Raw genomic sequence first — 26,311 nt, 5'->3', positions numbered from 1 at the left:
GTCAACGCAGTAGACCGTGCTCGATGTTCCGGGAAATGGCGGTCGATCCCGATAGTAACGAGCGCGTTCGGAACATTCCCAGACACAGATGCATTCTGAGCAGATTTACAGAGTTACTGCCGCGTCGCTTCCTAAATAGGGAGTCTTTCCTGACTCGCTTCTTACTCATCAGGACGAGAGCGCGGAGACAAGCTCGTAAAAATAATGAAATAAAGACACAGGATCAGCATCCGCTCAAACCACTTCAGTCACTTTGCTGATTGGCTCTGTGTATGTTTTCAATAAATAACTTGAATTTTGTTGATGGACAGAATGAGTCAGAATTGTGATGCATGAATAGATTCTTTCCCTCAAACTGTTCATAAAGAGAGAAGGCAGGAGACAAGCCTGTCACCCCCACCACAGCAGAAAGGGTTTCTTTTACAGGTATCTGCTGAAAATATCTACAGGCCAAGTTGTAAAGACAGAAATATGCCGTCTTGTGCAACAGGAGACAGGAAAAACAAGGCAGCACCAGTTTCAGTCTTTCACCCCTTGCGCAGAAACACCTGAGAGCCGACAGCGTATACAAGAACCTGCTTTAAACATTAGCTCAAGACAGATTTGGACACACTGCTAATAATGGCATAAATCAACTAACTGTATTATTCCAGGCTTATTTAAAGGTTTCAGGGCTCGTCCACTTGTTGACGAGAAGCACAGGAAAGATTCTGACAAGTGAAACTAACAACAAAGTTAAACTAAAACCTTCTAAGGGTTCAGAATTTAAATAAATAAATAACGGCAATTGCAGAAAAAAAAAAAAAATCAAAATTGATTCTCGTTTCTAATGCACATGACAAAAAACAACAACATACAACACACATTGACATAAAAGTAGCCATGGTTTAAAACGCCTTTGACATAAGGCCGGGGACACACCAAGCTGAAGGTCGGGCTAGTTTGTTTGGCGTGTTCCACTCATTGGCTCTCGTCGGGCTCACGTCGACGAGTGTGAGAACACTGATTGGATGTTCAGTTTAGCGAACAAATCAGTGCCCGAGAATTAAAGCAAAAGTGATGAAAACAAGCACATAAATGAAGGCGGTACAGACAGAAGGCTCTTTAAATGTTACGCAATCTTTCCCAATCATTCTAATACGTGAATGTTTTCATAACATCAGCTGCTTAAAATTATCAAAGTTATCAACGTTACTGATATTCAAAATGGTAAGCAATCGCTGCTTTGTTTATGTTTCGTATATCTGCATTTATCTCGTATATCTTTGTTTCGGTTTCTCCTTTTAAATGACGAATATATACTATTGATAGCTGCTGATATAGACCATTAATTCCTCTCACGCATGCGCAGAACGCACGTGTTAGTTTGCCGTCGGCTGTAGTCTGTGCAGTGTGTTCGAGTGCAGCTTTTTGGTCTGGGCTTTCGTCACCACTAGTTCTTTGAAGTAGGCTTGGTGTGTACAGTATATGCAAAATTAGACACAAATAAATTATAAAAATGCTGAAAATAATAATAATAATAATAATAATAATAATAATAATAATAATAAAGTAAATAAATAAAAAGGACTGAGGCATTTAAAACAGCCTATTGTAAAAAGTAAAGTTACTGTATTGATAAAATATATGGCTGTATAATGCAATTTTACATTGATAATGATAACAACAGTAATAATTAATACAAATATCACTATATAATATTTACTACTATTATTAATAATAATAATAATAATAATAATATTATTATTATTATTATTACAAAACTATTGAAATGGGGAAATAACAGTACAAATTAAAAATAGAAACTAAAGGGACAAAAAACTAAATATCTTTGCCAATAATAATAATAATGTATAATTAATAATGATAATAGTAAATATTATATATTAATGCAATATATTATCACTATAATAATAATAATAATAATAATAATAATAATAATAATAAGGCAATAATATTGAAATTGGAGACCAAGAACACTGTGAAAGCGAAGATAATTGTTTTGGTGAATTAATTCACATTAATGGTACAGTAAACTGAATGCATTGCATGCAGAATCAATCTGGGCGACTATAAACTGTCTAAACTAATTGTTCAGCCCAGATTTAGATTAAACTTAAACAGCTTAAACAGCAGTGCTATGCCTTACAATTCATCGTCAGCTGTAAAAATGGACTCATCCAATTAAAACCTCTCAGGATCAGCATTCAACTGTTCATACGCAAACAAATCACATCACATGGTTTGGAAACCTGATCTAGGGTCAGTGTTCTTATTGAGGGCACCCAAAAAGAGCACTGCTGATTGGCTGAGCGGTGCAGCGAGTGTATTTCTGTAGCGGCGCTTCATTGAGACAATCGCGGTGTAACCTAACACCCCGGGGACGGGAATACCCTGCTGTCGCCCTGCCAGCCCAATGTAAACAGGACAATCAACTCGCCCCTTTGCACACACACAACGGCAAATTCCCGCGAGGCAGGAAGGGCCTCGCAAACAAAACGCTCATTAGCAAACACAAGACGCTGAATAGACACTAGTCACCGCCTGTAAAGTCTGTGCCGTGTTTACAGAGAAAGCTAATATGCGTGCATTCGAGAAATACTTCCTCTGGTTCCGTACACTAGTTCAGAAGGCAGCAGTTTAATAAACACTGACATTTTCATGCATATCTGGCAGCAGAAATGTTCTGACAAAACACAGACTGTGTTTTGAAGTAGCAGAACTGGTATGTTTTTTACATTCTGTATGTAAAAGAAGACATACCACAAGCCTTGTTCACAAGACAAGACGAAAATACTTGAAAACACAGCTGAAACTTTCCAGAGCAGCTGGGTGAGTATTCAGGATGTTTTTGCTTCTGCAAACATTATAAAACACTTTTTATATTTGAAAACATTCCACAGCAAACACGTTCAGGCGGAAAGAATTTGGAATTGCCAGAATATTCCGTTTCATACTTTTGAAAACTTTGGCGTTTTGTGTTTAGCGCGAGGTTCCATCGGGACTCAAATTTGGTCTGTATAGCTGCAGGTCTGGCCCGGGTCCCTGCCGCAGCGCCCGTTTTAAAGGCCTGTGGTGCGAAGCCTTCCGGCTCGGAGCGTGACCACATCCACCAGGGCACAAACCCTCACTCATAAAGGCATCATTTCAGCTTATATGTGTCCCTCGAGCAAGAGACACAGAGACTGACCAGTGCGGCTCAACTCACACGGCCAACCGCACCAGCTAGAAAGTATGTCCAGTTGGATAGAGACGGAAAGAGAGAGAGCATCTGGCTTCCGAAAATCTCTCTGAACAGAGGAATTCCTCTATAAACGATCTGGAGGCTTCTTCTCTCTCCGCCTTTGAAAAACAATCAGTGTCTGGAGGAACAACAGCGGCCTGATGATAAGCATCTCCTGCTAGAACAAACGTCACCGGTTGCACAGACTGCTAAACAGAGTTTCTGATGTGAATTACATAAAAAAGGGCGAGAACTAGGACTGGGCGATATATCGAACGTGATGTTCCGGAACCGGCTTTACTGACGAGACGCGCATGACAAATTGCATGCGATATATCGCCCAGCCCTAGTGAGAGCTTTCCAAAATTCACAGGCTGTAATCTGATTGGTCGCCAAGTTTGCCAGCATCATTTATGGCATTTATGGATATTCCAGATTTTAAATAGATTTGCAATTTAAAATGTGATTTATAAAACTACTTTTTTACTGTGCTTGTTTGCACAATTTTGCCCAAATTTCTGTGATTATACATCGATGTGTATAATGAACAACAATAATTTATTTCTTTTTTTAAATATTTATTATTAAATATTTATAACAATTAAAGACTAAATTGACAAAGCTAAATTCACTTTGGTATTGTTTTTGAACATAATTATGTGCCTGCAGTGTATGTACACAACCACCCTATTGTGATAAAAATTCATCCACCATTTTTTTATTTTCCCCATAAATCAGAAATGGTGTCTCAAAATGAGCTGTTCAGGAATGTACTCCAAAGTGACATTATTTTGAATAGGCTCAGCCCACGACTGGTAACAATCTCTGACTTATTAGCTTAGCTCCTCCCTTAAGTGAGCTGTACACAGTCCACCAAGTTTATCTCCCTTTAAAATCAGAATTCAAGTAAGAAGTTCATTCTTATTTTATAAAAAGTTAAGTTATTCAGTCAAGAGCACAGAATAATTTTCTGTTTTTGTTTTGCTGTTTGATTCATATTAAAGGAGTCATCGGATGCAAAATTCACTTTTCAAGTTGTTTGACGTAGTTCTGTACAGGCCACTCCCACGACAGTTGATTGACAAGACCGTCTTACCTTAGACCCGCCCTGAGAGAGCCGTCATCAATCCGCCATTGTGTTTAATCCGGTGCAGGGGAAGACAAGATGTCTCAGATTAAGCGATTGAGGTGCTTTGTTGTTGAATGTAATAATGAATATAGCAGTCGTCATTTACTCCCGACATCTGAGCCGCTGAAGACGCAGAGGATTAACGTTACTTTTGCTTTGAAGTGAATGCGCCGATCCCCGATCTGCCTAAATGTGTCTATGTTCGTGCGAATCATTCATGATCCAGCTTCATCTACAGAAATCGTGAGTATAACGTTTTTTTATGAATCTTTGCAAATCACCTTTCCTAATAATGTACTAGTTAGCCAGTTTCGCGGCTAAAGTAAACAGTACTGCTTGTCACCCCACGGAAGAGAGGGGCGGGGTCAGCAGAGTCATTAGCATTTAAAGCAACATGGCCTAAAAGACAGCTTGATGAAAACAGAGCTGATTTTGACAGGTTTAAAAAGGTGTTTTTTACACTACCATTGAGAAATTAATCAAAGTGTTATAGACTTTTAATTAAGACCCTAAATAACCATATCAACTTGTGCAAAATGGGCATCCGATGACCACTTTAACAACACAGACAGCAGTAGGTACTGTACATTGCGCTGCTGTCACACAGATCTAATATACATATGCGATTTCTTTCCCAGCTGTTTACGTTCACAGACATAACGACTGCATTTGTGTTTTTGACATAACCTTGCTTGTATTTGACAGTTTAAGTGTAATAAGACAAGAAAGAGAACTTAGTTTAGTACTCACATGGCACACCAACTGGCAGCCAGCTTTTTGTGCGTGCACTTCGGATGTGTGTGCTCAGAACACCATTTATCAGAAGTTTACACTGATATGTCGAAGATGATGATGTCGAAGAACTGCAATGTTACGTGAGTGTAACCGCGATCAATATGATAACCAAGACCAAATTGAGAGTATCTGAGGCGCGAGCTGTAAAGGTCAGTGGAAAAGTGGGCGGGGATTCATTTGCATTTGAATATACATGCACAAAACAGACTGTTTTTGCTTAAAATAAAAGTTCATTTTCAGCATGGAATAATAAATGATCTGTAGCGTATTTTGAGCTGAAACTTCACAGGACACATTCTAGAGGCACCCAAGGCTTATATTACATTTTGTAAAAAGGGGCATAATAGGCCCCCTTTAAGTATAAGTAAAGGATAATGTACATCCAGCAGGTTATCGTCACAGAATAAAGCCTGACTGGCTTATCCGCATAATGTTGTAGAAGAATGAAAGACTGTATTTTGCAATAACAACCGGCTGGATGTACATTATACCGCTTATTACACTGCTACTTGCCACAAAACTAATTAGACACTAAGTACAATTTTGAATATTACTCCGAATGTATTCATCTGAAAGAAGAAAGTCATATACACCTAGGATGCCTTGAGGGAGAGTAAAACATGGACTAATTTTCATTTTTGGGTGAACTAAACCTTTAAGAGATATGGTAGAGCAGTGGTCACCACACTCGGTCCTGGAGGGCCGGTGTTTCCTGCAGAGTTCAGCTTCAACTTGCCTCAACACACCTGCCTTGAAGTTTCAAGTATACCAAGCAAGACCTTGATTAGCTGGTTCAGGTGTGTTTGATTAGGGTTGGAGCTAAACTCTGCAGGACACCGGCCCTCCAGGAACAAGTTTGGTGACCCCTGTGGTACAGTCATACTGCTTATTACACGGCATTTCACCACATGATTAATTATTGCGATAAAAGATACTGATTTAAGATTAAACTGTTTTAAAATCTTACCAGTTGTTAGTATCTTACAATCTATTACAGTGTACAAAACAATCGTAGCGAAATGGCAGCAGCTGCGTTTGTATGAAACAAGAGAGCGCGATAATACCAGGATAACAATTAAATATTGTACAGAGAATATTGATTTGAACCAAACGCAAAGCTTCCACAAAGAAAAAATTTTCCCAGCAAGCAAATAGCGCCGACTGCAGTTACTCGGATGAGCCTGTGTTATTAGTTTTTACCGGCTGTTATCGGGAGAACTTTACAAAATCCACAAGCTCCAATCTGACTGGCTCCTAATATCACTTCCAAGGAAGTTTGTGGGCATCATTTATGGTGTTTTGAGACCCCTTGTAGCATGTAAACAAGACATTAAGCTACCTTTAAAAGGCACAATATACAATAAAAAATTACTTATCCAAAAACTACTTGTACAGTGTAATATATTTCATGCAGTTGTGTATTTATGTTATCCCAAAAGTTCCCAAGAATTTGTAAATCCAGAGAAATTCCATCTGTAAATATTGACTTGTCTTGACGTAATATCCGCACTATCCGAAGTTTCCGTTTTTAGAAACTACTGCTGCTGTACAGTTAAACTAAATCCATTACGGCAGTCGTGAATAAAATGAAATGAAAAGTTTTGACCTCAGCATTAAATTTAGATCTGCTCAATGTTGCGCCATGACATTTTTAAAAGCGTTTTTACAGTGTTGCGCATTATAACCAATCACACACAGAGTCTGTTGAGCTTATGAATGCAATAGCCAATCAGAGCCATTCAGATGAGTTTTTTGTTCACTGCATGCACTCGCTGACTGAATTCAGCTCTCACAAATTCTCTCATCTTAAACAACAAAGGCAGATGTATGTATGATGTAAGAGATTCATTCATGAAACTGTGTATAGACAGCTTTAGTGATTATAAGGGGAGTTTTTTGAGCGCTTAAACTCACGTAGGCATGGGACGATAACCGGTTTTAAGGTATACCGCGGTTTGGAAAATTCACGGTTTCAAAACCACTAAAATTTTCCGTTATACCTTTCCTGTGGTATGCGCAGTTTTTTTTACGTGTCGTCAAAGACGGAAAGTGCAGGACTCCCTCAGTTGTGAGCAGTGAAGAGCGTAACGAGTCACACGACCCCTCCTCCTCCTCCGGACAGCGGTCAGTGAGAGTAACCTGTGTGTAGGATGATGGCCGAATGAGGTGAATCCTCAAGACCTTTTTCCCCCGTCGAAAAAGGCGAAGTCTGCTGTATGGGAATTTCTCGGGTAACGTAGACCAATCATGTTCCGTACACAACGATGTTCCGTACAGATGATGTTTTGGCGCCGATCGCTAAGTAAATACTTCCAGGTCGTACACAAACGATATATCGGTGTAGTCTTCATTTCTCCCTCTTTCACCCTCGATCAAGACAGAGACCCATTCACCAGTTGTTTCAGTGTTGAAATAAATACTATTTGGCTTGCTACCGAGGCAGATAACATACCTAATTAACTAGCTAACGTCAGCTAGTTTCTTCCCTCACGTTACTTCACAGATCGGGGAATAGCAGACTAAAGTACTACGTTTCTGCGATTCAGTACAATACATTTAGTTGGTATCACGTCTATAATTTTAAGCCTCCTGCCATTGTTTACATCTGTTCAAAATCACGTCATTTAAAAAAGAAACAAACTGCTGGCTCAGGTGTCTTTGCCACTGTTTGAGTGTTATTCGAGAGACCGTGTGTGTGACACACTCGCGCGCTCTCCTTATGTGTATGTGCACACATCTTTGTACCTCACAGCTCATAACTTGGACTGAAAGATGAATGTGTAGAAAGTGAGCATGTCTCCAAAAACCTTGTTGAGCTGCAGGTTTAATGACTGCATTTTTTATTTTTTACAGAAATTGTTTTGATTTATGTTTTTGATTATTGAAATGTAGGTTTAGGTTAAGTGACTGCATTTGTAATTTTTTTTTCATTTAGAAGGATTTTATTTTTTATTTTTTTACAGAAAATAATTTATGTTCTTATTATTGTTGAGCTGCAGGTTTAGGCTCACTTAAGTGACTGCACATATTTTAATTAACACGAATTCAATTATTTATATTAATTATTTAGCCTGACATGTTTACCATTCCAAAATGTTCTATATGTTTCTTAAAAATAAAATGTATTGTGTTCAGTGGAAAAAACGAGAAAAAGTACAGAAAAAGAGCTGTAATAGCAATACCGTGATACCGTGAAACGGTGATATTTTTAGCTAAGGTTATCATACCGTCAGAATCTCATACTGGCCCATGCCTAAACTCACGCTAGACTTAAATCAGCAATAATGTCTTTGACAATGTAAGTTCTTTGCTCACATTATCTGTATAATTTATTCACTGTTTGAATAACTGTGGAACGTACAGGTAATAAAAAATTAATTCACTACCTCATCTGTGAACATCCTCCTTCATAGTGTCACTTCAAGCTTCGCCTTTGTTATTGTTTTGAAAATGCAACCTCTAGTGGCGAAAACTTACATATTGTGCCTTTAACCTCAAAGACAAGTACTTCTAAACATCAACATGCAATAATATATGTGCAGGAGGTTTGAGAGACTTACCTCAACATCCTGCAGGCTGAAGTCATTCTGGTCTTTGAAGTTAGCCGCGCCTGCGCTGAGCTCCATCAGCATTTTGCCGATCTCGGGCTTTATTGCTGTGGTGAGCCGGCTGGTCGTTTCCATGACATGTTCCTGCACGTCCTTCAGTTGCATAGCTGCTTTGGAGTAACGCGAGTCCCGGAAAACGCTGCCAAAGAGCTCGGTCAGGAACGCGCTTGCGCGGCAGAACGCGTTCAGCGCGTCCAGATATTTGGAGATGCCCTGCTGGATGTCCGCGATCGCCGTGGTGGCGCCTGGGGGCGGGGCGTGGCAGCCAGAAGGGGAGGAGCCTATGGTCGCCATGGGAGAAGGGGTGGAGCAAGAAGAGCCCAACGGGGCACTGAGGGTCCGACTAAGCTCGGGCAACTGGAACTGTTGGTGTTGCTGCACTTTGTGCTTGGACCCGCCAAGCAAAAAGCGCAGCTTGTAGTCCATTTTACTTTCTTGTGCACTGCAACAATACATAAGTATTCAACGCGCCCAGGGAGTGTCGGTCCTCTCGACTTCACCTTCGAATGAGTTCTGGATGCCTAATTTGGGACTCCTGGAATCAAGTAAATAGATAGCTTAAAGATCCCATCAGAGGGGAAGTCATGACAGTATCCTGCTCCAGAGAGAGATGGAGAGCGGCGCGATGGAAGGTTAAAGGAAATCTTGCAGCCCAGCTGCAACTCCAGATGCAGCTCACATCAAAATGTTGGCGCAAAAAACGAAAAAAGATCCCACTGAAAGTTAGTTTCCCTTAGAACTGGTTCACAGGTGCCTCGTGGGAAAAAAACGATCTAGCTTTAATCCTGGATGAAAATCCAAAGTGCATAATCAATCCTTCAAATGGAAGCGAAAAACCCTTCTTTCCAAACGCTTTCCATAGGCCTCTAATAAAAATAGAAAAATCTTAAAAATCTCTCAGCAAAAAAACAATATGACTTTTCAGGAGAGGAAAAACAGTGACAGGATTGGCGTGAGCTACGGGGTGATGTCGCCTTGGCACGTTGCGGGCCTGCGCCACTCTGACGGATCCAGTCGGTCAGAAGGGTTGTGAGCGCCGTACAGCTGGTCGCGATCGAGCGGGGGCCGGTTGAACAGACGCAGCTGCCGGGAGAGATCGTCGGGCTCCCTCTTGATCAGTTTCCAGTGCCTGAGGTAGTTAATACTCACAACGGAAACAAATGTGCTTCCAGATAGGAGTCTCTCTGCAAATGCAGGCCGCAGCAACAAAAGCACAAACTATCTGTAAGGCCTCTCAGTCATTTCCTGCAAAAGAAACAAAGAGAGAATGTCAGTGAGATATCACAGGGAGGTTGTGTTTTGACATTTGTTTCCAAGCGTCTCCTGGAGATTTGATTCAGGCATTGGTTTTCAAACATTAGAGAGAGCTTCTCTGGTCATTAAACCATCAACTGTATGAGGCCTAAATTATACTCTTGCTGCATTTGTGTGCACAAGAATCAAATATTTTCACAGTAATAAAAATGGTGAAAATTGTGTATAAAGAAACCAGTGTCATTAACTATAACAAAAACTACTAAACAGATTTTGGCAAAAAAAATAATAAAGCTGAATAAAAATAAAATAAATAATAAATAAACACTTAAAATAAGTGTGCGTTGAAGTAGTACTAAAACTGAAAAATAAATGAAAGAAAAATTGAGACATTAAAATCTTTTTTGAAAAACGATATAAAAAACTAAATTATTAAAACAAATTAAATACAAAAAAATAAAAGCAATTTATATATATATTAATAAATACTATAAATAACACTGAAATAAAAACAACTTTCCTCGCCAAGACACATGATTTGAGGAATCACTCATGTCAAATGGAATTAAAACTATTAAAATAGACTTCGGTAAATGAAAAATAAAATAAAAATATTGGGATTAAAAATGAAAAGAATAAAATGAAACAAAAAAACTAAGTGCACACTGAGGTACTAAAATAATTAAAACTAACAAATAAATTAAAGCTAAATGGAGATGTGAATAAACTTTAAAAAAAAAAAAAAAAAAAAAAAAGAAAAACCTAAACCAACTGCCAATTCAGCTCATTTATAATATTAATAAACAATATAAACAACCACTAAAACAACAATGTCAATTTGCTCAAGACATATAATTTAAAGAACCATTCATGTCAAAAGGAGCAAGCTATATAGCTATATTCCCCTAAAAGAACACACTGAAACAACAAATCACAAGGGGCCTAACGTCATGAAAAACAAAAAAACACTCATTATTCAAACCTGACGGAACACTACAGGACCAGAAAGAGCACAGTATCCCGCTGTCTGAAGAACAGGACAGGGCCCGTAGCCCATCATAATATCTGCAATTCAAAACCACCAGGTAAAACCCATGAGAGATGTGTTGTTTCGTCCTGTCATTATGCAAAAAGTCCCGTTGGATTTGCATAAGATGAAAAAAATATAATGCCGCACAATTTCACTCATTTTAACAGCTAAAGTCATCACACTTCAGATGACGGCCTCAGGTGCTGGATAGTCTTTTACTGAACACAAAAACACGTTCCTGTGTGAAACGTGCCACATTATATGAGACCTAATTAGGACTGACTAGACAACCAACAGGCAAGCAGATTTTGAAAATCAACCATTTTTCACATACCTAAAAGTAGGGCTGGGCGATTTGGCCAGAAATATTATTACAATAAAAATCATTCAATGAGTATTTATCACAATATTAATTTCATACTATTAATGAGGAAGGAAATCATTCCACATGTTTGTTAGACCTCAAGAATGAATGTAAACATAACTCTGTTTGTATACAACTGAACATAAAACCCAGTAAATATGTTTTATTGTTTTCGCAAATTGTTGATTTTGGTTTTATTAAATTTATTGTTAAACATGGTATCCAATTAAATTAATTAATAAAACAAAATTTGATCAAACTTTTTAAATCAATTAAAAATAATCTATAACAAAATATTAAAATTTTAATTTCTCAAATATAGTGCCAACTAGACAAAACGTGTATAGTATATAAATTAAAATACGGATGAAAAAAATTAATAATAATAAAAATAGTTATATATAAAATCAATAATACTAATTATCATAATAGCTGTTTTAATATACTGTATTATAATTATTATTCAAAATTATCACTGTGCTGCTGAATTAACACTACGGGAACTTGTTGTGCTGTTGAAACAGCATAAAAACATTCCAGAAGTCCCTTCTGTCTATCTGCTGTGTTCCAGTGACCTCAAAATCTCACTTCCTTTGACAAACAACAAACAGTTATCTAGGAAAACACGCGCTCACATGCACAACGGGCCCAAACACAGACAAACACTCATGTCACCTTTAGAGGACAGAGACAGGCTCCTTCTGTGAGCCTTTCAGAAAGAGAAGAGCAGACGTCTGTCTCCTGTAAAAGCCCCGGTCTTTGAGCGCATGACAAGGAATAGACGAGCGCAGTTCCTGTCTGTAAACCCCGTGGATTAAAGTGTGTTTCAGTGCCAACCGGGTCAAAGCGTTCGCTGCTTAACCTGCTCAATAACACACAACAGTGGAAACAGTGTGACAAACTTGGCCCTCAACGAACGGGAGACGGCTGGTCGAAGATGAAAAGGAAGTCTTGTGATGATGGATCATCTGTGCTGAAGGTCTCGTGCTAATTAAAGTTCAGAACTTCCTCTGTCAGTGCGGCTTCTTGTATTGGCAAAAGCACAATACTAATATCACTGTGCAGATGAACCATCAACAGTCAACCAGCTAGTAACGATGCATGCTTGTTTCAGTCCACAACAATACCAAACCCACACGTAACAGAATAAGCATCCAAAGATGTACACATCATGTTGGCGGAAACACAACAGTTAAAGGGACTGTTCACCCAAAAATTATTCCAGACCAGCTGTTTTGTCCCTACAAATGAAAACCAATGGGGTGCAAATCACTGGACCAAAACCCAGAAATCTGCACATCTAAACTACATTTTAAAGTATCATAAAACACACAAGAGAAAATTTGATGACAAATATATTATTCAGCAAAGATGCGTTAAAATTACCAAAAGTGACAGTAAAGACATTTATAGAAAATTCAGTTTTCTACTGTTTTTAACATTGATAATAATCAGAAATGTTTCTTGAGCAGCAAATCAGTATATTGGAATGATTTCTGAAGGATCATGTGACACTGAAGACTGGAGTAATGATGCTGAAAATACAGCTTTGATCACAGAAATAAATTACATTTAACAGATTCATACAGGAAACAGTTGTTTTAAATAGTAATACTACTGTATTTTTGATAAAATAAATGCAGCCTTGGAGAGCAGAAGAGACTTCTTTCAGAAACATAAAAAAAAAAAATCTTATCCCCAAACTTGTGAATAGAAGTGTTAATATCACACACCATGCAGGTAAAAAGATATTTTCTGACTACAGGGTCCTGCTATATGAAAGCAAACGGTTGCTGTGTTGTATTTCAGGGCTGCGATGATGGCGAGGACAGCTGTTGCTCATGATCCACCATCAGCGGCGCAGTTCCTGTCGGGCAACACAGCTGTCCTCATACATGAATGATAAAAAAATTGTAAAAAATAAATAAAAACACAACTGTCCACCCCACCAAACCACACTACAGCGCTGCTTTCCGCTCACAGGACACACTTTGAAAATGTCCTTCACATCTGTTACTAATGAAGCCCAGGAATGTTCCCCTCCACACAGAAAGGTGGATCATTATCAGAGACAGAGAGGATGACTTTTGTCAGAGGAAGATCAGGACGTCATTTATCACTGCAGACATACCTGCAGTGAGAGGCAAAATTCAGCTAGTTTGGGAAACTCGACAAAAGTGACAAACTGACAAACACGTTCAGCTGAATTCCATGAATGTTTTCCAGACAGGTTTTGGTCCGTTGTCCAATCTGAGCAAACACACATTTAACAAAATCTCTGGAAAACATCACACTTCAAAAACTAGCTCTTGCTGATAGCGACTGTAAAACATCCAGTATTTAGGATGAGTCAGGATGGTCAACTAGTTAATTCAACAACTGCCTACTAGATTAGAAAGCTTCTCTTTTTTAGTGTATTAATTAAAATAGATGTCGCATCGCTGAATTCATCCCCATTAAACTAAAACTACTAAACCAGCATAATTATGTAGGGCTTCTTAATACAAACTTAATAACAAGTCTATCTTAAGAAGCACAAGAAAATTATGCTGATTTATTCATTTTAGTTTGAAGAGGATGAGATGCAACTTCTTGGAGAAGGTTTTACTGTGCAAAAATAATCTAATATTAATGCAACAAATTCCTCTCTATTTGAACATTATGTTTATGTCACGTCAACATATGAAATATATTTATAATATAAAATAATTACTCAATTTATGACCATTGGCATCCTATTCTCACTAGTTTGTATAGGATAAAGGCCATGCATTACAGTGATTTTTCCCCCTCTTCATGTTAACCTCTTAACCGTGGTAAAATCACCCTAAACTTGCTTTCGTGCATTAATACGAAAAAAAAAAAAGCTGTCTATTTCTTGTCACTTCACCTCAAGGATCACTATATTATTTCATTTAGTGGATCTATTTATGCACTCTTAAGTGCTACACTGACTCCAGAGTGGCTGTGGCATTATTTCTGGAGATTCCCATTCAGAAGACAGACAACAGGCGAACACAACACAAGTGTTACACACAGCGGAGACCCCCGTATCCACACATGTGCTGTGCACAGCTGTCAAGTGTGCTTATGTCAGCACACAGTGCCTATAATCGTCAATACAGATCAGTACCGTACATTTTGACACAAGCCTGTTAAACAGAAGCAAGAGTAGAAAAGAAAACAAGTATTTTATCATGAAACCAGAACTGACAGCAACAATACTGGACTAACAATACCAGACCAACCTTCACAGATCCTCACAAACAAAAGAACGCAGTCGTTCAACCCTCGAATCTCTCCAGAATTCCTGTCTTAGATGCGTCTCAGACCCAGTAAGAGCGTATTCCCCCTGAATTCAGACCCTTGCTTCAACTCACGACTCCATTTCAGCCGTACGCCAAAAGAGAGCACGGCTCAGGTTTCACACGCACGTGGTGCATTGTGGGAACGATGGCCATCTCTGCGGCTTGGCTCGGTAGCAGGCCTGACGTGGATGAAAACTCCACTGGGTGACTGTCTGAGGACGCTGTGATTTTTGTGATGGAAACGGTTTCTGTGGTCTTGCGGTTTCTAAATGCAGCGTTCGGATATAAAACTGTGAGGATGACAGGCATGTTAAAAACAAGTTTGATTATAAATGTGCAAAGCGTTTCCCTGCTCTCCAGTTCATCTGGCTTTATCCTGCACGTTTCCCAAAGCGAAACACATTTCACATTCCTTGATACCCAACAGAACTGAATCGGACACCATAAAAATAAGCCACAACTTTATGAGCTCTGGCCGTATTTATGCACAGCTCTCTGTTTGGAGCAGTGTTGTTACTGTTTACTTAAACTAAAACTATTAAAAATCACTTTCATTAATTTAAATAAGGCTAAAATAAAAAGTAAATATTTTTTAAAAACTTCAATAAAAATGAGTAATGTTTACTTGGCACCTAACTGATAGAAATAAATTAAATAAATAAATAAAAATGACAAAAACACATAAAACTTACCGAAAATAAAAATTAAATATAATTAAAAATATATATATATATATATATATATATATATATATATATATATATATATATATATATATATATATATATATATATATATATATATATATATATATATATATATATATATATATATATATATATATAACAATAGTATATGAATAATACTAAAATAACACTGCTTTGGACTGGGAATCGCATAAGTAAAAACAATTTTTCAGCTTTAAAATGATAATATACATGTCAGTTACGTGTTCGATTTGACACGATACCACACTCAACATGACACTTGTCATGATATATCAAAAGATAAAAATCATCAAGCAGATTTTTCAGCAAGTAAAAACAAAAACATTTAAACGATAAATTAACTTCACATTTTCCAATGAAAAAGTACACTACTAAAGACTGTTTACCAAATGGAAACTTTCATGAACATTTCAAAGAGCTTTGATATTATAGCTATATTAACAATAATGTGTAATCAATAATCGGCAAGAACGCAATGGAAGAGATTAGTAGGTTTGAAACTATTGATTTTGTACCATTTAAATAATATATCAGCCACCAAAACACCTTAAAAAAATGAAATTATGCAACCCAATCACAATGCACAACTATATTTTATTTGAAGTGAACACCTGTGTCATTTTAGCTATGGACAAAAATCATATTTATTTTATACATTACAGCAGATTCTGAAAATGCGAGGGTCTCCTGACTGATTAGGACATCGCTATTAAACAAGAAACCAATTCATGTTTTACTTCATGACACCCAACCACAAAAAGCTCTATGGTGGCATCAGATGGTGATACTACGGTACAGTAGTGTTGTCAAAAGACCCAGTACTTCAGTACCAAGTCGGTACTAAAAAAATGAAAACGTCACGGTCAACCCGGTTCTTGACGCGTACGGCCCTATGATTTTTGCAATGCAGAAAACGCGGACGGAATCGCGAAATCCAGTTATAAACAGGAATTTACAGTTTAACACGGAATGTCATGGAATTTGTCAAAGTTTGGATGAATTATTCACTTAAATCGCATTATGGACTAGTATCTGTAAATATTAAACCGCAAAAGTCGATTCAAATATGAATCCTGCATGTTCTGCGAGTCTCCGTGTGAGTGAATGAATGAATGGCAGAAACACGCAGTTTTGTTTACTACATACACTGAAGCGCATGTGACGCTCACGGTGCTTTCAGCATCTGCCATCTCAGTGAGGACATAAATACATAAACATCTCCAGAACTGCTCTGAAAGTCCCTTCACGAGCATTTTACTGTTTCATTTGAGTAAAACCAGCGTCATATCATATACACACAGAAATTTAAAGGTATTCACGTCAAAATTATTATTTAGTAGAATGTGTGTCATACTACTACTACGGTTTTAAAAATTAATAAAACTTTATTTTTTAAGAAATAATCACAATATTTCTTCTATGTTTTAATTTTAATAGTAAATCTCCTTTATTTACCAAAAAATGTAATTTTATTAAATTTCATTAATTAAAAGACAAATTAAATTTGGGTGAAAATTGTTTACTGTTTTTCATACTTTTATTACTTGCAGAAAAACTTGAAAACACAATTTTAAATAAGTATAAAGAATGGCATTGATTTTTGCACATTTTATTTTTGTTTGACTTTATTAATAAAAATAGTGTTTTTTAATTACCATGTTTTTGTGTTTTGCTTTGGTACCGAAGTTTCACTGGTATCAGTACCGTGACAACACTACGGTACAGAATGATTAAAAAAACATACCAAGGTATTTACAAGGTATTCTTTAAAGTACCTCGGTGCACCAAGAAAATACCATGGTACATGACTTGAAAGCCATGGTAGCAACTAATTGCATCACATCCAAAAACATAGAAACACCATAATACAGTCTCTAGTGAGTGAACATCCATAACACTGTCAAATGGAAAAACATGATAAACACTGTGTGTCTGGCTTTCACGATTTTAAAAGCGCACAGGAATATTAATGAAGACGAGACTGCTTGGGGGTTTTTTCCTCAGGAAATTATACACGAGGGAAAGTAGACAAGCAAACGAGTTTAGACTAGTTACCTCAGAAACCAAACAGCGAGAAACTACCACATGTAAACACCGTCCAGAGCCATCACAGCTCCAGATATCAGGCCAAACCAAGCATCTAAAACAGTACGCCAGCAACAATTCGGGTACAGGAATGCACAAACCATTTAGAGCGGATGTGCATTTACTCATCAACATCATTACTATAAACCTGTAAGGGTTCTGGCACGCCAAACAAGATTTTAATTGCACTTATGACTCAAATGACACATAATTAATTCAGAAATCACATTTCCTCATACATTTGGAGATCCAACAGAAATCCCAGATCCATCACGAAACAGCAATTTAACATTAAACAAAAACGTTCGAAAGAAGACTTTCCTCTCGTGGCCTTTGGCAAACTTGGAATAGCGTGACCTCTGCAAACACAAAGCTTAAGACAAAAGAGTCTTGCATTCATGCTGAATGACCTCATTGCTTACTATAAGCAGTCCCGACGGCTCCGATTCTGCCAGGGATAAACTGGTAACAGTGAGAGAAGTCATTTGTTTTGAATGTGCTCTTTGTTCCTCAAAATCTTTGGTTTTGGCTAATCAGAAAACAGCAGCGCACGCGTGGAGGAAAGCCCTGGTGAGAGGCGTCTCGTGAGGACATGTTTGCGAAACTCAACCCTCGGTGAAACTCGCTCAAACTCAGAGTCCTTCCTGCAACACCTGTTTTTCAGATGACATCATCGGCGAGCTGATGGACGGCTGATCTGCTTTCTAAAGATTTTCTGATAGGAAATTTGAGGGGGAGAAACAAATCTGAGATGCTGCCGTGCAATTCACATACTGATTTTTATTGGTTGAAGAGGAGTGTTAGTGGGTTAAATTAAATACAGATTAATATCTATTAGCACAGGAAAAAAAAAAAAAAAACGTATAATATCTTCTGTTGCAATAACCAGCAATCTTCTATTTTAATATTTGTGTCAAAGTGCAATCTACTCTATTTAGTCATGTTTCTTCTGTATGTCATGTTTTCAGTCCAAATTGTTCCAAAGAGAATAAACTTCTCTTTATAAATTGTAATCAAAACGTAACAACTTCCGCCTCTGAAACAACTTTATTTTTTGGTTGATGTAACGAATCCCTCCTTCGCTACATCCACCTGACACCAGTAGCACCCACGTAAATCCTGAGAGATCACATAAAAGTCCTGCTCTACATTTTTTGGATCAGAAAATGGTAGGGTTGGGCTGACTACTGATTAAGCTTTGTTGTTCAGTTAGTTTCTCTTTGTAAAATGTATTGAGAAATTCAAACAATAGGCTAGATGGCTGCGTTTACACTTGGCATTAATGCGACCTGTATCCGGATGTTGTCCACATACACATTGAAAAGACAAGTGTAAATGTGACGCATTGTGATCGGATCTCAGTGTGACGTAAATGCAATCCAGCCATCGTGTCTGCATTCACAGGTCGACATCACGCAAAACACCACCCCCTCTCTCGCGAACTGTCAGAAAAAAAGACGGAGAACACCCGAGTGGAGCGCTAGTGAGACTCCTACGCTTATCTTTGATTTGTAAAATGTCCCGCAACTGAAAATGCTTTTCAAAAGAAAACCTACCACTTCAGGTTGACTTTGCACCGGGGCCATTCTCTGCAGACTTATTTAAATATTGCGGGAAAGACAGATCCGATAGAGAAGTCAGCTAATGTTGCCAAATGTAAGCGCGCTGTGTTCTAATTGACTGATGATCCAATCTGCTTGATCAGATCATGGTGATCGCATGTTAATGCCAAAAGTAAATGCAGCTGATGTGGTTTTGACGCTCTTTAATGTGGTGTGACAGATTGCTGCTGCAGCCGCCTTGGTTCAAACACACGAACCGATCATCTCTTCCTTTTTACTACTAGTTATAGAATGAAATAAATGTGAGCATCAGGTGTTACAGATACAGTACAACTGGTTTCATGTCTCATGTGATCACTCAGTGTTTCACCCATGGAAAGACATCAATAAACCAGCTTGTGAACAATTTCATTTAACGTTAGCTAGAAAAAATATATATAAAATGTTTTTGGTTTTTTTTCCAAAAGTTTTTACTTATTTCTACTTAATTTGTTAGCAATTTCATTCATTGTATGCTTGAATAAATCTGTCATAAAACTGTTTTCATGACACCATTTAAATGTTTATGTTTCAACACTGAATTGGAGTGGAAATACAATTACATCCTTAAGTTGATATAAAAACAGTCTTGTGTATAGTTTAAAAGTTTGTATTCAACTTGCATTCAAGTTTTTATTTGAGTGTTGATTGTTCTACCTAAAAATAAATAGGACTGTTGATTTGAACATTTAATAAAGTAGTAATGTACCAACTAAATAGGGTTCCTTGTACAGTCTACAGCTTGTAAAGATTTTAGCTTAGGAAAAATTAACATGTACCTGAAATATTATCCAAATGAATCAATATCAAATCGGAATCAGAACAGAATCAAATCAAGGGCTTGTGAATCAAATCAATTTGTGAAATCAGAGATAATTCCCAAGCCTAGAAAATGGGTTGTTTTTGTGACTTTAAGGTGATTCATTTAGTAAAGACTGAGAATTCAAGGTGATGAAGCCAACAACAAAACTTGAAGTTTCAATTGCAATAGTTTAAATTTTAACTTACACTCTAAAAGCTCAGTAATTCAACACAGTTTAAAGAGTGTAAACTTTTAGACAAACTTGTTAGATTAAGCTACTTATGTTCTGCTTCAAACAACACTTAGTACTCGATGAAAAAAATCCATGAAGAGTGAGAATGGCTAATCTGACTTGTGTTAGAAACGCACACACGCCCTTCCCCCATGAAAAGATTCCATTGTGACATTCTAAACTGCAATAGCAGTCAGCAAGAGAATGCAGCATATTCCCAACAACACTGGAATGCTTTGTTAGGGGGATATCTTTCAGCCCGCCGGCCCGGCCAGCAGCGCACACACACACACACACACACACACACCTCGGGCTCGCATGTATCCAAACCGAAATGCATGCAACCTTGAAACGTCCATCTGAACTAAGCAACAAAGTAAAGAAAACCAATTCTACATTCACAGACTGTCATAAGAGCAAACATCGCTATGTGTTGCACAAAGTCATAAAGAATTAATCTGAGAAAGAGAACTGAAACTTCATGAAAACAGCTTGTTTGGCCACTCACAGATGACCTGAGCATTATTCCCATAGCAACAGTATTAGCCAACACCACTGCTCATATTCCAAACACTGGTCAAATAAAGAAACAGACATGATTGTGTTTCACAGGAGGATGCATAACATATGAACACACAGAAATGCCAATACTGGGATTCTGAGGGCTTTATAAAAGTGAAGATCTTTTAAAGATCAAGTAAGTAATAAATTGAAGGAAATGTCTAAATGTCTAAGCAGCACACACACACACACCGAATTCTATTAGCATCACTTCAAAGTTTGCAAATGCAGCTTCCAACAGATCTTTATTACTTTTTAGGATATAACTTCTAAGCCCGGTTTCACAGACAGGGCTTAGGTTAAGCCAGGATTAGGCCATAGTTCAATTAGGACATTTAAGTAATTTTTATAAACGTGCCTTAGAAAAAACATTACTGGTGTGCATATTGAGACAAAATAAAGGCACTGATATATTTTAAGATCAGTCAGAGCAAGTTTCTTTCAGTTGAAACAGCTCAGACTTAGATTTTGGTCTGGGATTAGGCTTAAGCCTTGTCTGTGAAACCCAGGATAAATGTATCAAAAGCTGCTGTCCGTCCACAGTGTTTTTGCCTTGGCATCTTGTGAAGCAAAATGAGATAAAAAGTATTGTTTTCTGAGAAACTGATCAAAATGGAGTGAGTTTATAATTAAAATTCTAAGAAAAAAAGGTTTGTTATATCTCATTGTTGTTCTTGTGTCAAGCATAACCTAATTTTGTCCAATTTCTTTGAAAACAATACTTAATATCTTCATTTTTAGTAAATGTGTTTTAAGGATGTTCAATCATGTTAAAAGATGAACATAAACACTGAGGATTACAATCATTTTTTGTAGTGTATGCAACATTTAAAGCCATGACTATGAATTTAAGACTTTCAGATCAGATTTAAGACTTTTAAGGTTTGTGAATTAAGACTTTTTAGACCTGTATAAATTAATTTGTGAATAAATGCAGAACAACTCAAATGCTTGAAGCATCATTCTCACAGGTTTGATTCTAAATGATTTCGTTTAGATAGATAACACACAAATTCAAAAATATTTCCTTTCCACCCTTCCGACCACAAAGATAGGTCAAATCCATTTCACGCACAGTGCAAACTCTCCCAGACTATAAAAATATTCCTGCATTGTCAATAGGTCAGAAAAAAAAAATTAAAAAAAAGAGAAACGTTCTGGCCGATCATGAGAAAATACTTCTTTAAATAACTAGCACTGCTGCAGCATCCATTAAGCAGCGAGTCATGCTTTTTCTTTCATTCCCAAACTGAAGGGACCCAAACAGGAAATACATTCCACATGAACTCAGAGAAGCCATTGCCAGCGAGTCTCATTCGAGAGTCGGGCTACAATAGCTCAGAGGGGCCGGCCGTCTGCTCGCAGCACTTTTCAAAAGAGGGTTTAACGAAAACCCTGGTTGCAAAACACAATGAAGTTCACAGAGAATAGAGCGCAATTGACCTACTCGCATACATCCAACAAACTGATCACAGGCTTCTGTGGAATCCAGGGTGAAGAATGTGGAAACTAACAATTAGAATCACAATCACACAGTGTTAAAATGCTGTTTTTTACATTTGCACACTATACATCAGCGTGTGGTACATGTTTGTTCTGATGGGTCTCTGAACGGTACTAAATGGAAATAATATAATGGGACTTGTGCAAAATACAAGTTGATCAACTTTTAAGAAGGAGGAGAAATGTTTTACATATCTTTAGTTGTTGACGTCAAATGTACATCGAATCTTTTCTCATCTATCACTTGGCAGGAGCTATAGTCAAATTAGAAGTCAACATTAACAGGTTGCATTATATGCCCTCATCCTTAAAGGAATCGTTCACGCAAAAATTAATTTGCTGAAAATTTACTCGCCTTCATGATGAGTCTGTTTCTTCATGGGAAGTCCAAACAGCTGATAAAAACATCACTATACATAGCTAAAAGCTGCGTGTTTGCAAGAAATAAATCCATCAAGACATTTTTAACTTCAAGTTGAGTCTTCTATCAATAATATTGCTTTCTTCAGTGAACAGGTCATCTTGTCTGAATCGGGAGAGAAATCTGCACCGTTTACAAACACACAGCTTTTGGCTTCTCAAGATATTAATTAATTGACTGGAGTGGTGTGGATTATTGTGATGTTTTTATCAGCTGTTTGGACTCATTCTGACGGCACCCATTCACTGCAGAGGATCCATTGGTAAACAAGTGATGTAACGCTACATTTCTCCAAATCTGATGAAGAAACAAACTCATCTAAATCTTGGATAGTCTGAGGTTGCAAATTTTGCATGCGTAAAAACCCCACTAAATAAACTATTAAAAAAACACTAAATAAAACGAGACTACATTACACACTTGCAATGAGAATATACTTTGCATAGACCAAGTTAAATTCATTTGTATGGCACTTTTAACACAAACCGTTTTAAATCAGCTTTGCAGAAAATCATGATGTTCATGTTTAATATATTTGAATATATTCAAGTCTTAGTCGACGCATTTAGTAAATTAGAGCTGGACGATAAGTTACATTTTGCAACGATACAAGCAAATCAAGCAGTTGAGATATATTATTGCTATATAGTATATCACCATATGCGAGTATACTCTACATACAGAAAAAGTTGGACATTCTCATATATCCAACTCTATAAGGGATAATATAATAATATTTTGCAATGAAATAAAAAAAATCAGACATTTGAAATTTACTATATAGTATAGCAACATGCATATAAATGTGATGTACTTCTGACTTAAGCAAGAATAAATCAAGTGGTAATATTACAAATTTCAACATGTGGTCATGATGATGGCTCTGTGCTGACATGCAATGTAAAATCTGGGTCCTGAAACAAAACCAAATGCTAAAGAACCCCAAAATCATCCAAATTAAATCCAATGAAAATACAGCAGAAATGCTCCAGCAAACTTTTTCATTTACGGGGCGACAAATACATTTAACTTCACACTGCAAAGTGAAATTTAAGCTACGTACAGGGTTACACTGGTGTGCAGTTGAGTATAAATATCCTGAAATATTCTGAGAGCTACAGCCACTAGAACCACTACAGGAATCTGGATCCTCTTGACACCCGAATAGATCCACTGACACACAAAATTCATTTAAATAAACCAGTCTGTTATCTACTAAACACTCATTCCAGCGAAAACAAAACCAAGCCCAACCAACACTGGCAGTTAGGACCAGTCACCCGGTGATAAACTACCACTCGAGCCCGAGATGACCTGATTACGATGATATTTTGCATTGATATGGAAGATTGCCCATTTCAACCCAAATCTAGAAGTTGCCGACACTTCGACACCCAGTAAACACTAATTCATCCCCAATGACACTCGCCAGGGGTTTGGGTGTGTATGACACCCGTCGGCTGTCATTAGGGTGCTAAAGGGCTGCAATGAAGCGTATCGCTGCTTTTTCAGGGCGTTGAAGGGTCTCCAGGCCCAGTGTAATTTAAGGATCCCGGGAGCAGTTAATTATGCCATTAATTGAAGTAATTAAGATCAGACAGTCAGACTGCAGCAGATTTGATGAGATTTAAACGGCTCAATTCTGATACAAACGAACCAAAACCTCTTCACAATCCACGTAACCGCCGAAATACCACTTTAGTGCTTTCCTGCTATCGTTTGGCTCCTTTAACGTCAACTAAATGACGTTTCAAATGATTATACAAAAACCATCAGTGTTTATGGAGCTAATCTCAGTTAGCCGTTAGCACCTCTCGTTGACACGGATTGAAAAAAACACCTCAAACACGTCAAAACACAAGTGCTCGCGGCCGCTCGAGGGCGGCGGGAATTAACGGACTCAAGTCCTACCTGTAGTGGCTCCGGGAAAGGCGTTTATCGGTGTGAAAAACAGCCCGATCGGCGGTCGGATCACGGCATCACTTACCAGCTGTTTGTCCCCACCCTCCTGTCTGTGGAGAGCGGAAATGACGCAGCGAGTCTTCCGAGCGCGCGTCCACAAAGCGCGAGCACGAGCGAGCCCACCAGGCGACGCGCGCGTCCGACCATACCAAAGAGCGCGTGCACTTGGAAAAAATGAAACTAAAGTGCATTGTTGCTCGTGTTTTCGTTGAAACCATGGCAGTACAATATTTATTGAAGTTTTTGTTCCTGTATGTATAATGGCTAATATGGCCTAATAATAATAATACATTATTATTTTTTCTATAAGTAGTTTTTAGAAGTCTGCCATTCATTTTTATTTTATTAATTTGATAGGTAATAATTTATCGAACATGTTGCTATATGTTGTATATTTTATTATTATTTTAGAAAATTATTCAGATTTTCTGAAATAATTAGAATAATTATTATTTTATTTTGTTTATTAATACAGGCATTGATTTCTGAAGAGTTTTTTATTTATTATTTATTCATTGCGAATTGTACAACACAGGACAAGAAACATCCAACAACGTAAGGCACAATCACCAGAATGAACACTAAATGTAGGCTACATATATAAAAAAAAAAACAGATAAAAGACATCAAAGAGGAATACAGTAAAATAAATATTTTGAAGACTGTTTGAGATTGTGATGTGATGGACTCCTGTGTCCCCTAGTGTTCAATATTTCAATGTTCAGAGTCTTTCACGTGTTGATAGATGGCGCCATATCCATCCGCTTTTTTTCCACTTTTTTTATTTATTTAGCTTTTTGTTTTGTTTTTTAAATAAATATAATGTTTATTTATTATTTTACTATTACTATTATTATTATTATTATTTAGTATATAATATTTTATCTAATATATACAGAAGTACTAACATTGAGGTCTGTAACTTTATGGTAAAAATGTTCTGAGATTTTTGGCCCCCTCTGCAGTGCACTGGTATGTACAGTGGGGTCCTGTGTGTGTGTGTGTGTGTGTGTGTGTGTGTGTGCGTGTGTGTGTGTGTGTGCGTGTGTGTGTGTGTGTGTGTGTGCGCATGTTTATGTGGTTTGCGGGGACACAAATGTGTATAATAACATGGGTATGACAGAGGTATTACAATTTGAAGGTGGTTTATGAGGACACTGCCTATGTCCCCGTAAATCAAAAGGCTTAAAAAACATACTAAATGGTGTTTTTTTTTTTATCTAAAAATGCAGAAATTCTCCTGTAAGGTTTAGGTGTAGGGTTAGTGTAGGGCAATAGCACATACAGTTTGTACAGTATAAAAACCATTACGCCTATGAAGAGTCCCCGTAAACCACATAAACCAACATATGTGTGTGTGTGTGTGTGTGTGTGTGTGTGTGTGTGTGTGTGTGTGTGTGTGTGTGTGTGTGTGTGTGTGTGTGTGTGTGTGTGTGTGTGTGTGTGTGTGTGTTTGTGTGTGTGTGTGTGTGTGTGTGTGTGTGTGTGTGTGTGTGTGTGTGTGTGTGTGTGTGTGTGTGTGTGTGTGTGTGTGTGTGTGTGTGTGTGTGTGTGTGTGTGTGTGTGTGTGTGTGTGTGTGTGTGTGTGTGTGTGTGTGCGTGTGTGAGGGGTGTGTGTGTGTGTGTGTGTGTGTGTGTGTGAGGGGTGTGTTGAGCAGCAGATCAGCTGCTTTCTTCGCCCTTCATAAGGCGGATCTGTGACATT

General features: G+C 37.7%; 1 protein-coding gene across 2 annotated transcripts in view; it reads right to left on the bottom strand.

The window, feature by feature from the left end:
- LOC131524129 (granule associated Rac and RHOG effector protein 1-like) overlaps positions 1–24,760 on the bottom strand; it is a 39,453-nt gene extending 14,693 nt beyond the window's left edge. The window contains exons 1-2 of one of the 2 annotated variants that reach the window (XM_058750903.1): positions 24,632–24,760; positions 8,708–10,000 (exon numbers count right to left, since the gene is read on the bottom strand). In XM_058750903.1, the coding sequence (XP_058606886.1) occupies positions 8,708–9,211 (504 nt within the window). In that variant the 5' untranslated portion in view covers positions 9,212–10,000; positions 24,632–24,760. Of the gene's footprint in view, positions 1–8,707; positions 10,001–24,555 lie in introns of both variants that reach the window. The other variant, XM_058750902.1, reaches the window with a different exon arrangement.
- Between the last annotated feature and the right edge of the window lie 1,551 nt (positions 24,761–26,311).

The sequence above is a fragment of the Onychostoma macrolepis genome, chromosome 18 (genome assembly GCF_012432095.1).
Source record: "Onychostoma macrolepis isolate SWU-2019 chromosome 18, ASM1243209v1, whole genome shotgun sequence".
Taxonomy (NCBI): domain Eukaryota; kingdom Metazoa; phylum Chordata; class Actinopteri; order Cypriniformes; family Cyprinidae; genus Onychostoma; species Onychostoma macrolepis.
This window is presented reverse-complemented; position numbering and strand designations above follow the sequence as displayed.